This window comes from Malus domestica, chromosome 12 (assembly GCF_042453785.1).
Source record: "Malus domestica chromosome 12, GDT2T_hap1".
In the NCBI taxonomy this organism is placed as follows: Eukaryota; Viridiplantae; Streptophyta; class Magnoliopsida; order Rosales; family Rosaceae; genus Malus; species Malus domestica.
The window spans coordinates 27,457,659-27,469,408 of NC_091672.1; the positions used below are offsets into that span (position 1 = coordinate 27,457,659).

Consider the following 11,750-nt stretch of genomic DNA (forward strand, 5'->3'; position numbering starts at 1 on the left):
GAAATGACAAAATTTATGAAGTGTCAATAACAATTCATAATAAATTCGCGAAACACGAAAAAAATATGCAAATTCATGGTAAACGTTTTAACATCGAGATGTTCTTAACTCCTAGTTTCTTCAATCAATTAAGTAAACCAGTCAATCCATTAAATTACTCATTAATGGTCCAATTTGGCAAATGACTATTTTATAGTAAATGCTTATACAACTGGAGCATGACAGTATCTAAAGTCAATAATGTAAAAAGTAAAAACGCACATACGCTTTAACTTGAAATAACGGCTAACACCTAACGCTTAACGCAATGTCACCCTACAAAATTTTGAAAACACAAAGATCTCCTTGTCCATTGCATATTTGAGTTCAAAGTAAAGTATAGACCCAAAAAAGTTCAAATAAAAGGTTAGTTATTTTAGGGTTCCTAAGATTTAAACCTTTACAACTCTTAAATTATTGACAAAAACCTACATGTATGATAACTTCTAAATAAAACTCAAATTTTGAATATGATGTCATGTTGAATAAAATGTGTCCATGAATTTGTGTTTATTTACAAAATCATGCCACCATATCTCTCATATGTTTTAATTTTGTGTGAACTCCCCCAATCCAAAACCTAATTAGATCAACTATACACGGGCATATATTCTACATTATGTATGCTAATACCATAAAAAGAAGTAGGTAAATTAATTTTGTTAAAAATTAAAAAAGCAGATACATTAACTTTGTAAAAATTCAAAGATAGGTACATTATTTTCATATAAAATAAACAGTAGGTAAGTTATTTTCATAGTAGGTAAATTATTTTCATATAATTATACGGTAGGTAAATTACTTTTATAAAATTAAACAATAGATATTGTTGAAATTAAACACTAAATTAGGTATATACAAATTGAAATATATTGTTGAAATTAAAAATATTTCCTAATCAATTCCTATATCTAGAACCAAATTTCATGGCTACAATACCTTGCCAAATTCAATGCACATGATCAATTAAAACGTAATTACAAGACATTTCCATACTGGCTTAGATGAGAGTATATTACGAATCTAAAAAACATAAAACTGACACACACACTTAATTTGATAAGTTGCTTAGTTGAATTCTAATTATTGAGTTTTATTCAAATAAATATGATATGATGGATTATTGGCTAAAAAAAAAAAAGAGTTTTGAGGGGGAAAAGTTAAATTTTCAGGTTCTTTTATGCCCCTACCATTCACAAAAGCTAGGAAAAAAAATCATTCAATTGGATTAGTGTTTGTTTAAGATTAATTAACACAATTCAACGTTTTTTTTGGTTGGACAAAATCTTACCTTCTAGATTAGCAAAGTATTTAAACATGAAAAACCAATAAAGGACAGTTTTGTAGTCTTCCAAGTTCTGACAAACCCAACAAAGCAGTCCCCTTTCTTCAGTATGAGGGAAGAAAGGGTGGAGAGAAAACTGACATCCCATCACGTGGAATGAAAGCAGCTCAACTCTCTCTCTCTCTCTCTCTCTCTCGTTCTCATGCTCACTTGTTCTTCTGTTTAAACCCCCATTGGAGGTAAAATTGTCCCTACCCAGATCTGCCTCTGCAAAAACAAAGGTGAGTTCTTGGCTTGTTTACTTCATGTTTTTTGTAATTTTTTTTCTGGGTTTCTGTTTCTTCTATCAAAGTTGAAGACTTTACACGTTTACATGGATTTCTATGTTGGTTTCGATTCTGGGTTATCATTATTGGCTTGTTATGGTTGTTTTATGCTTTTATTTGGTTGTGAATTTGTGATCAGTTTTTTTTCTTCTTGTTTTTCATGTTTGTTTCTCCTGTGATACAACTTTTGTGTGTACTTGTTCATGTTCATATCAATGCAGTATCAGATAATCTCCTTTTAGCACCCTTTTCTCCTTTGGTGTGTGTAAATAACCGAGGAAAATTTAAATTTATGTAGACAGTGGGAATTCTTCTCTTTATCTACTTCTTTATTTCCTTACATATTTCTCGTTGGGTGTTTTTTCCCTTCTGTTTTCTTTTTGTACTTAAAAATATTAGATTGTAGTGTTTGAGTATGTATAGTATATTTATTTGTTATGTTTGATATGGGATTTTCTGCTGGGATGGTAAATTCCTGTTTTATGTATTTTGTTAGGTTAGTTGAACTGTGCTGTTCATGTCCCCAGGGAAGAATTTTTGGGTTTTTTAGCAATCTGTTTTTTATTCTCATTATTTTTTGCTTTTCAATTTGAGTAATGCTAGAGAGAATAAATTTAGAGACTAAAATTGCAAACTAAATGATGTGTCACCAATAGAAATGAGCACGTCTATCAACGCTTAAATAATAAACCAATCATCAATTTACATGTCGTTTAGTTTTCAAAATTTAGTCTCTAAATTCAGTTTCCTTAGCATTACTCTTTCAATTTTTCAGGAAATGGGGGTCATCTCCAGAAAGCTGTTCCCAGCGTGTGAGAGCATGTGCATATGCTGCCCTGCTATGAGGTCAAGATCTAGACAACCCGTTAAGCGTTACAAAAAGCTGCTTGCCGAAATCTTTCCCAAGTCTCCTGTGAGTATAAAACTATATTAAACCCTTTGATTTTAAGACATTGTGGACAGACATGTTGTGAACGCCAGATAGTAGTTGGTAATTTTGACCTCTTGATCATGTGCCTTGGAGTTGGTATTTGTAATTTATCTAGTTTCTCATTCTTGAACATTATCCCTCCATTTTTTATTAGAACAATTGAAATTAATAAGAAAGTAGGTTTTGATGCTTGAGGAAGGGTTTTTCAATTGAAATTTTTATGTTTCATTTGTCCTTAATTATTAAGTCTGAACGGAGCTTAGATATCATCCTTATTTTCCCAACGGTTCTTTCCTTGTATATCAGCAGTACATTTATGCCCATAGTACGTGGTGTATGTTTGTGTGTGTGTGTGTGTGTGTGTGTATGGCAATCTTCTCTTGTTAGACTTATGTCTAAATGATTATGATGTTATCACGATTGAGAATCTAGCGACATGTGATACCTGATTGTTTGAAAAGAGAAACTTGTTCCATCTATACATGAGGTTTAGAATACTTGGACCCAGGAACTCAATTAAGCCAAAATTGAGAGTGTTGAAAGTTTTTGTGACCAGCAAATAACAGAGCATGCTCCCCAAAGAATTGTTTGCTAGTCTATATAACTATATTAGATTGAAAATTTTATACTATGTATGCTTTTCTTATCAGTAGCTGGCATACTGAAGTTAAGTGTCCCAAAAAATTTTCAGGATTGCCCTCCCAATGAAAGAAAAATTGTTAAGTTATGCGAATATGCTGCCAAAAATCCTTTTCGAATCCCAAAGGTATGAAATTTTCTATCCCATTTATTTATGTCTTGGTCAATAAAAATGAGCTTACCGTAAATTGATTGCCTACGGCTGAGGCTATTATTAATCCGTAAGTTGTTGCTTATTTTTTCAACAGATTGCCAAATATCTTGAAGATAGATGCTACAAAGAGCTTAGATTGGAGCACATCAAATTCATCAATATTGTTGTGGAGGCTTACAACAAGTTGCTTTGCCTGTGTAAGGAGCAGATGTAAGTCTTAGCTGTTTCCTTTCTCTCTCTCACCATTTAATAGAAGTCTGTTAGTGATTTTTGTGGAAATAAAGGTCTGTTTGATGATTATCTCGTGGATGGAAACTATTTTTGTGTGATTGGCTAGTTTTCAAGTCACAATTTCACTTTGTGCTCTTTTAGATTTGTGCCCATTAATGGTGTTTTACGTGCTCTCTCTCACTCACTCTTCCTTTTATTTTCACTCCAGCCTCTTTAAAGTTGTTAAATAGAGGGAATTCTTTTTTGCATGAAATTCTCTTGTTGTATTGAATATATTTCGTATCTTTCAGGGCATGTTTTGCAGTCAGTCTGGTGCATGTGGTCACTGAGCTCCTGGACAACTCTAAGCAAGATGCTATGCGCATACTTGGATGCCAAACCCTAACGAATTTCATCTATAGTCAGGTGATTCCGAAGTTACACTCTCTAAATAGTTGTTTGATCTGCCTATCAATGGTGTAGTGTCGTAAATCTATAGGTTGACAATGGTGTATGTATAATGGTTGATATTACCTGTGTCATTTCTTATTATGTTAATGGACGATTCGAAATTTTTCAGTTTTCTGTACAAAATTAATACATATGATTAACCTATTGTTACATTTGTTGATGCAATCACTGAACAGACAGACGGCACTTACACACATACCATTGAGAGTTTGGTTCACAAAGTATGTAAGCTTGCACGTCAAAGTGGTGAAGTTCATCAAAGCTTGAGAGCATCAAGTTTGCAATGCCTTTCAGCCATGGTAGTTTTATGATTTGAGTTATTGAAACTCTTAAGAACTGTTTTTCTTTTCAGTTGGAACAATCTTAATTTGATAAATTTCCACCTTGGCAGGTGCGATTCATGGCAGAATTTTCGTATATTTTTGTTGATTTTGATGAGGTTAGTTTTTTCCAGTATCATTCTTTCAAGCTATTAAAAATGTTTCGGTGATTATTTTTCTTATACAAACTTTTTGGGGCATTTAAATGTCTAATTAGTTGTTGCACTGGTCCTTTCGAAATCAGATATCAAGCCAGTGGCACCACTCTTTCATAAATATTGAGCATTGCAAACCTTTTTCTCGTGAGTGCAGATTGTACATGTCACCTTGGATAACTATGAGCCAGATACACATAATGAAGATGATGAGAGAGGGCAGCCACATCATAATTGGGTGGATGAAGTGGTTCGAAGTGAAAGCAGAGTTGGTGTAGTTGGCGATGACGCTAGCCCTAGCTGCAAGATCATCAGGCCACGACCCGAAAAGAAGGATCCTGCTCTTCTGACAAGGTAGGAGTTATTGGAAGTCTAAAAGGGAGGAGTTGTAGTTGTTGGTTGATACTTGGAATTGTATACAATGCTAATTGCATTTTGCTTTGATCCATTTGCCCTTTTGTAATACTTTTGGTTCATTGTTTCAGAGAAGAAATTGAAACACCAAAAGTGTGGGCTCAAATTTGTATTCAGAGAATGATAGAGTTATCCAAGGAGAGCACAACAATGCGCCGAGTATTGGATCCAATGTTTGTCTACTTTGATTCTGGGCACCACTGGGTTCCTCGACAAGGGTTGGCCATGCTGGTTTTGTCTGATATGTCATACTTTATGGAGGCTTCAGGTATCTTGATATTTTTTGCAAAATTACATACGTGCTCAAACCCTTTACTGCAGGTGCTAATTTCTAATGTCAACATTTGGCTTCAGGGAATCAGCAGTTGATTTTAGCCTATGTGATCCGTCATCTTGACCACAAAAACATTTCGCATGATCCGCAACTCAAATCTTCTGTCATTCAAGTTGCTAGTGCTTTGGCTAGCCAGATTCGATCTGGTGCAGTGTTGGCAGAAATTGGATTTGTGTCTGACCTATGTAGGCATTTGAGGAAGAGTCTTCAAGCCACTGCTGAATCAGTTGGAGAGCAAGAATCAAACATTAACATCATGCTACAAAATTCCATTGAAGACTGCTTACTAGAAATTTCGAGAGGAGTAAGTTTTATACTTGTTGGTTTTTGTAGTATGTGGTGCTTCTATTATTACTAAAAGCCTGCGCTGGTTATTTTAATAGATTGGCAACGTACGACCACTATTTGACATGATGGCTATAACTCTGGAGAAGCTTCCATCTGGAATTGTTGCTAGGGCAACCATTGGATCGTTAATGATTGTTGCTCACATGATCTCTTTAGCGTTGATCTCTTCACGTACACAGCAGGTGAGGGAACTTTGACCAGTTTGCTGCTTTTGGAGGTTTTTATGCATTCCTGCCCTCTCTTTTCCTGGATTATTTACATAATTGAAAATTGTATTAGGGAAGGCTAGCACTGATGTTTGATTCAATGGTTTCCGGTGACATAAATTGAATTTGTACGTAAGGGAGATGTAAATTGGTGGATATGTAATTCGTACTTTTATAAAAATTGGTTCACACTTTCAAATAACATGTATTTAATTTAATTGAAGAACATGGTTCCAGTACTGTGATAAATTGGTTTTATAAGGAACTGCATCTACTAGATATGATTCATGAGTCATGGCAGGCCGTACATTGTTCTCTGCTATTGTCTTTAAAATACGGCATACTGAACCATTTTTCATTTTTGTCTTTGTAGGTGTTTCCCGAGTCCCTTCTTGTCCAACTTCTGAAAGTCATGGTGCATCCAGATGTTGAGGTCCGTGTTGGAGCACACCAGATATTTTCTATTCTTCTCATTCCAAGTTCTAACCGGTCCCGACATGAAGCTTCATCTCTACAATCTGGTTTTGGATACCAATCAAGAGGATGGCAGTCGAATACAGCATCTACCTTTGCTTCAATCACAGCCAGACTTGAAAAGCTGAGGAAGGAAAAAGATGGCCCCAAAGCCGAAAAGCACGGGAACAATAATGCTTGTGATGATTTTAAAGATAAAGAGCCTGCTGAAGAAGACTGGAAGCAGGGGCATAACCGAAAAAATTCCCCTAATTTTTACAAAATTAGCTCTATTATTGACAGGACGGCTGGAACCGTCAGCTTAATAGAGCCAGTAAGATATTAAGAAGTTTAATTATTTTATAACTGGTAACATTTGGAGACTACTTTCGCTTGCTTGACTAAGTTGATACTTTTGGGTTTGTTGTTTTCCTCAGGATCCGTATGTTATGAAGTTTAGTGAGGATCAAATATCACACTTGCTGTCTGCTTTTTGGATACAAGCCAATCTCCCAGATAATTTGCCTTCAAATATTGAAGCTGTAGGCCATTCTTTTAGTTTAGTGCTTATTTCTTCACATTTGAAGGTAAAGTTTTTTTTTTTTTGTTTTTTTTTTACATTACATTTTTTTCTTCATTTATGTCTTGTATCATGTTTCTATTCTTCTCGCTTCACCTTTATACCTCTATTAGGGACCATGGCCATGACGGCATGGTTAAGTGTTTCTGTAGTTGCTTACATTTTTTTGTAATTTGTAATTTTGCAGAATCCAACAGACAACCTTATAGTTCGTTTCATTCAATTTCTGCTGTCTCTGAGGAATATATCCCTTGATTCTAACAAAGGTATGGGCAGCAAAAAGTCCTTAAACAGTCATTACTTCTGATGAAAAAGGTAAAGTTGTGATAAAACTTCTTAAATGCTTGGCAGGGACGTTCCCCCCAGCATGTCGGAGATCTATGCTTGTACTATCGATTGGCATGTTGATGTTTGCGGCTAAGATCTATCACATTCCTTTGCTTAAGTCATTAATACCATATGATGTTAGTATACCTTATCCTCATCCTGAATACTCTTGCTACGTAGAAACTATGTGCAGCAATATGATCACAGTGTGACATTTTCTAGCTTTTAAGTGAAAGGAGTTTAGAGCATATTATCATTTTAACAAATCTGCTCAATCCTTCAGATTCAGGTTGATCCATATTTGGGCATCAGTGACGATCTTCAGATTTATGTAAAGCCTAATGCAGATGTTAGTAAATATGGATCTGTTTCCGATAACCAGATGGCTTCATCATTACTATCTGATTTGCGGAACAAGATATACAAATCAGACAATATCATGATGGAAATTTTGATTCAGTTTCTATCAAAGGTTTCTGAGGTATGATGGCTTACTATGGACCACAATTTTCTTCTTTCCTTCTCTCCCACTCTCTCTCAATCACGCACACGCACGTGCACGCACACATGCAACCAGACGAATTCTGATTTGCTTGGTTTTCTTTTTAAAGATGAAGGGAGAAGATGTGGCAAAGCAACTTTTGGAGTCATTCACACCTGATGATATATTCATGTTTGGCCCACAGTCAATGCTTGACTTTGACCAAAATCAAATGCCAGGCCATTCGAAGGAATCATCGTTTGATGGGGTATACTCTTTGGTCTAGCTTTTCTTGCTACTGCTGGAGTGTGACGTTCCAGATTGATCACAACCATGTATCATGCCAATTCAGAAAAACAACAACGATAACAATTATAGCATTGAAAGTATGAGCATTCTCAATGACTTCACCTCATGTTGCAGGAATTTCCGACAAATTCATCAGAGGAGGATGATGCGACAAGTGAAGCATCTGTCGCTGACCTCTCTCGTTTCATTCCCAGAGTGCCTACATCCTCCTCTGTGCCGCCCCATGTTATCAGCATTGGACAGCTGATGGAATCGGTAACCACGTGCACCCTATCCCACCTCCCTCTGTGTTTACAAGCATCTTTGTGTAAAACAACACAACCACATATACAACAAGATTTGAATCATTTGACAGTTGTCAGGTTCTTGACATCTTGTATTTGTACATTTGACAAAAACTGAACAAAATTGTTTTTAGGCACTTGAGGTAGCCGGTCAAGTAGCGGGAACAGCTGTCTCTACATCACCTCTCCCCTACAACACCATGGCAAGCCGGTGCGAAGCCCTTGGCACAGGGACAAGGAAGAAACTCTCGAACTGGTTGGCCTATGAAAATCATCAGAGCAGTGTCCGTGACAGATTGTTTCCAGCAGTTCCTGCAGATGGACGCGCAGCACTCCAGAAGGTCAGGCCTTGTTTGATTTCCCTACTATTTTTGTTTTCGCTTGTTAGTGAATTACACTGCGGACATGCTTATTGAAGAACTGTTGAGATACCATGCTGTACAGTTTGGTTTTTCAGAATCTCTGATATTTAAATTCCTTTTCATGAAAGCAACTGTGTAACGTAGCAATGTACTTGTTTTTATGCTTTATTTGATGTTCGACGCGCATGTTAATTTTCATGCAGATAACGAGTGACATTGGACCTGCTCATGGAGCTGCATCGTCACAAGATCCCTGGTTGGCTATAAGGCTGCCTCCTGCTAGTCCATTTGACAACTTCCTCAAGGCAGCTGGGTGTTAGTATGTAGAGAAGGCGCTCTTCTTGAAGAGTAATCGATGTTGTAAAGTATTAGGCAGTATCTTGGGATAAGTAGCTCTAAATTTAGTCGACTCTGATCATCTGACTTGAGGGCTTCCATGCCCAGTTTATCAAAAGGTTATATCGAACTTTTTCCGGTAATTGAGCTAGAGTTATACAGTGTAGCATGTTCTTTGTAGTTTGTAGTATGCATCTCTCTCTCTCTCTCTCTCTCTCTCCAGAAAATCCTTGCTATACAGATGCTCGCATGTATCATGTATGCTACATTCATGTGATGAAATAGATAGAAAAAATGAATTCATGTGACGAGAGTGATAGAAAAAAAAGGGATACAACACCGATACGTGCATACACATTCACATCTCATCAAACCATATCTATAATCATAAAACAGCCGAAAACTGCTCGTAATGTTTTAAATGTTGTATCCTCTTTGAGGGAAAAACCTATGGAAGTCAGCAACTGAAATGCACCATTGAATCTGATGCGTTAGGTTAATCAGTCATGTCAAGCCTTGCTTTCCCTTCGCTTAAAAAAAAAAGAAAAAAAAAGAGAGAAATAAGGAATCATATAAAACCGCTTATTCTTTTGATAGCCACCCTAATCATTTTCTTGAGAAGTGATTTTCGCACACTTATTTGTCCTTAATTTCTTTTGTTAGTTTTGGAGGTAAATTAATGGGTCAATCATGCTTTGAAAAGAGTCATGAGAAACTAGTCAAGGTAGGAAAAATACTTCTACAATATGATTCCAATAGCGAAAGAATAGAGTTCGAAAATGAGAATGGTAACACCAAAACAACGAAGCATATGTCGTTGGTAACCAAAAAAATACTATCCCTATAAGTGTGAATCCCCTCACATGAATTTTAGGTACAATATGATTGATGGACTATACGTGACATACCATCATATCTATGTACCTCTTTATGATTCCTCCATTTTCATTGCAAATACTCAGATGCCTTATCTTGCTAGGGAAAGTCACAAACCCTACCTATTTTGGGTGCCCAAAAAAGCAACGAGAGCAATGTTTATAACAAATTTTTTGTATCTTTCTATGTGATTGATTGTGCAGCTGTAAATGCAGCCAGCTGTTGTTGGTTGTTTAATTTTTTTTTTCAAATAGAGAAAAATTAAGCGGGATTAGTTCTTTTGGTTGCTATTGCGGAAAGTACACGGAAAGTGCTACAATTACTAACCTAATTCTGGTTGCCTTTCTCTTCAAGTCTGTACTCTTTCATGGTACATCTGAATTCAATATCACGTGTCCGCATGTGGTCTCTACTCTTATATCTCAATCCCTACTGTAGTTGGCTTGTTAAATAAGAACTCATGTGAAACGAGTACGTTTTCATGTTAGTGTCTCTAATTTATTTCACCTTTTGTTTTTGTGTCTTAAATGTATTTCGTTTTTTATTAATTACTTTAGTGTCCTAAATTTATCGCGTACGTGATCATCAATAAATTAAACTCATCTTATCAGTATCAATGAGTGATAAATTTGAGACACCAAAATTTTCGTTGTGTAAGTCTACCTGTTGGGTGGCTTTGCTTGTCAGCCTTTCTATATCATCAGCAGACTGCTAAGTGAGAGCATATAATTACAACAACAAACGTGGGACTCCTTGTATTTTTTGCTTCCAGCCAGCATGCAATAGTTTCATCAGCACCTGGCTTTTAGAATCTATCAATTGAGGACAGCATGCTTAAACTCTTATTTTGTGTTGACCCTTAATTTATTGTCATAATTAACCTTGCCACAAAATTACTAATATATATTTCCTCTTCGACAAGGACTGCAATTTTGTAGATTTAAATGAAAAAGAAGGTTGTCACTTAGTACTACAGTTTAATGGTATTCCTCTTTACTTGTATGTGAGGGGTCAATTTTCGTCAAAAACAAATTTAAACCACATTATTGTTAGCTCATTGTAAGGCTAAGTCTATCTGACTTCCTCTTTTAATGTAGATAATATTGTTTATTAAAAAAATAAAAAAAGGCTAAACTATGGCAGTGGAAGACTATTTTTCTAGGCAAATATCAATAACTTATCACCTGGTCATTGAAAGGGATAGCCAATTTGTAGACGAGGCTTTACTTTAGTGACAAAAATATTCAATGCAGTATGGTTTGGGTTCAATCTCCATTGATTCCTCTTTACTCTAATAATTAACAATTTAACCCATTAATGTTATCGTTTGTCAAAAAATAAATGAATAGCCAATTTGGTGGAGTCAACGATTTGCCTGAGTAATCTTTTCATGCAACGTTGCAAAATGAGAAAAAGAAAAATAAAAGTTGAAAGTTCAAGGTGTTAGCATTCCTTGTTAAGGATTATACAAAGAAAGTCCACTATTTTCCCGCCAAAATGGCCCTAGTTTAATATTTTTCTTTTCATTTAAAGAGATGACTAAAGAAGATGTTATAACAACTAATTGAAGTAAACTAAGGGGAAATGCAGGGTTGGTTTGGTATTGCTATGCTTTGAAAAAAAATTGTTTTTGTTGTGCTGTGAGAATAAGCAGCTGTGAAATAAAGCAGCAGAGTGTTTGGTAAATTTTTTTGTAAAAGTGCTTTTGGAAAGAAAAAAAAAAACAGTATGATAGTGTTCGATAAACTTTTATGTAAAACAGCTGTGACTGTGTAAAATGACCAAAAAAGGTATAATACTATATTATTATTATGATATTTTATTTAATATTATTATTTTTAGGTGAGGATTTTGTGTGGCCGTGGGGCCCACACCCCATTTCCCTTATCCCTGTGTCTTCTTTTCCCTCT

General features: G+C 35.6%; 1 protein-coding gene across 2 annotated transcripts; it reads left to right on the forward strand.

The window, feature by feature from the left end:
• Positions 1-1,376: 1,376 nt before the first annotated feature.
• On the forward strand, positions 1,377-9,107 carry LOC103423542 (protein SEMI-ROLLED LEAF 2-like). 2 transcript variants are annotated; one of them, XM_070809742.1, is made up of 20 exons: positions 1,377-1,605; positions 2,254-2,563; positions 3,273-3,347; positions 3,469-3,584; positions 3,896-4,010; positions 4,232-4,354; positions 4,447-4,494; positions 4,688-4,884; positions 5,016-5,212; positions 5,299-5,582; positions 5,662-5,808; positions 6,206-6,619; positions 6,723-6,872; positions 7,053-7,131; positions 7,217-7,329; positions 7,476-7,673; positions 7,804-7,941; positions 8,097-8,237; positions 8,401-8,607; positions 8,832-9,107. In XM_070809742.1, exons 2-20 carry the CDS (start codon positions 2,357-2,359, stop codon positions 8,946-8,948), a joined length of 3,066 nt encoding a protein of 1,021 aa, XP_070665843.1. In that variant the 5' UTR covers positions 1,377-1,605; positions 2,254-2,356; the 3' UTR covers positions 8,949-9,107. The 2 variants fall into 2 exon arrangements, with proteins under 2 accessions (XP_070665843.1, XP_008359849.2); XM_008361627.4 differs by having other exon boundaries at positions 2,426-2,563.
• Positions 9,108-11,750: the final 2,643 nt, after the last annotated feature.

Bases quoted from the DNA above. Each gene is read 5' to 3' on its own strand.
- LOC103423542 (XM_070809742.1), top strand. From the start codon at position 2,357: ATGTCGTTTAGTTTTCAAAATTTAGTCTCTAAATTCAGTTTCCTTAGC. The intron at 3,585-3,895 runs GTAAGTCTTAGC...CGTATCTTTCAG, and splicing joins TGCCTGTGTAAGGAGCAGAT to GGCATGTTTTGCAGTCAGTC. The intron at 6,873-7,052 runs GTAAAGTTTTTT...GTAATTTTGCAG, and splicing joins TTATTTCTTCACATTTGAAG to AATCCAACAGACAACCTTAT.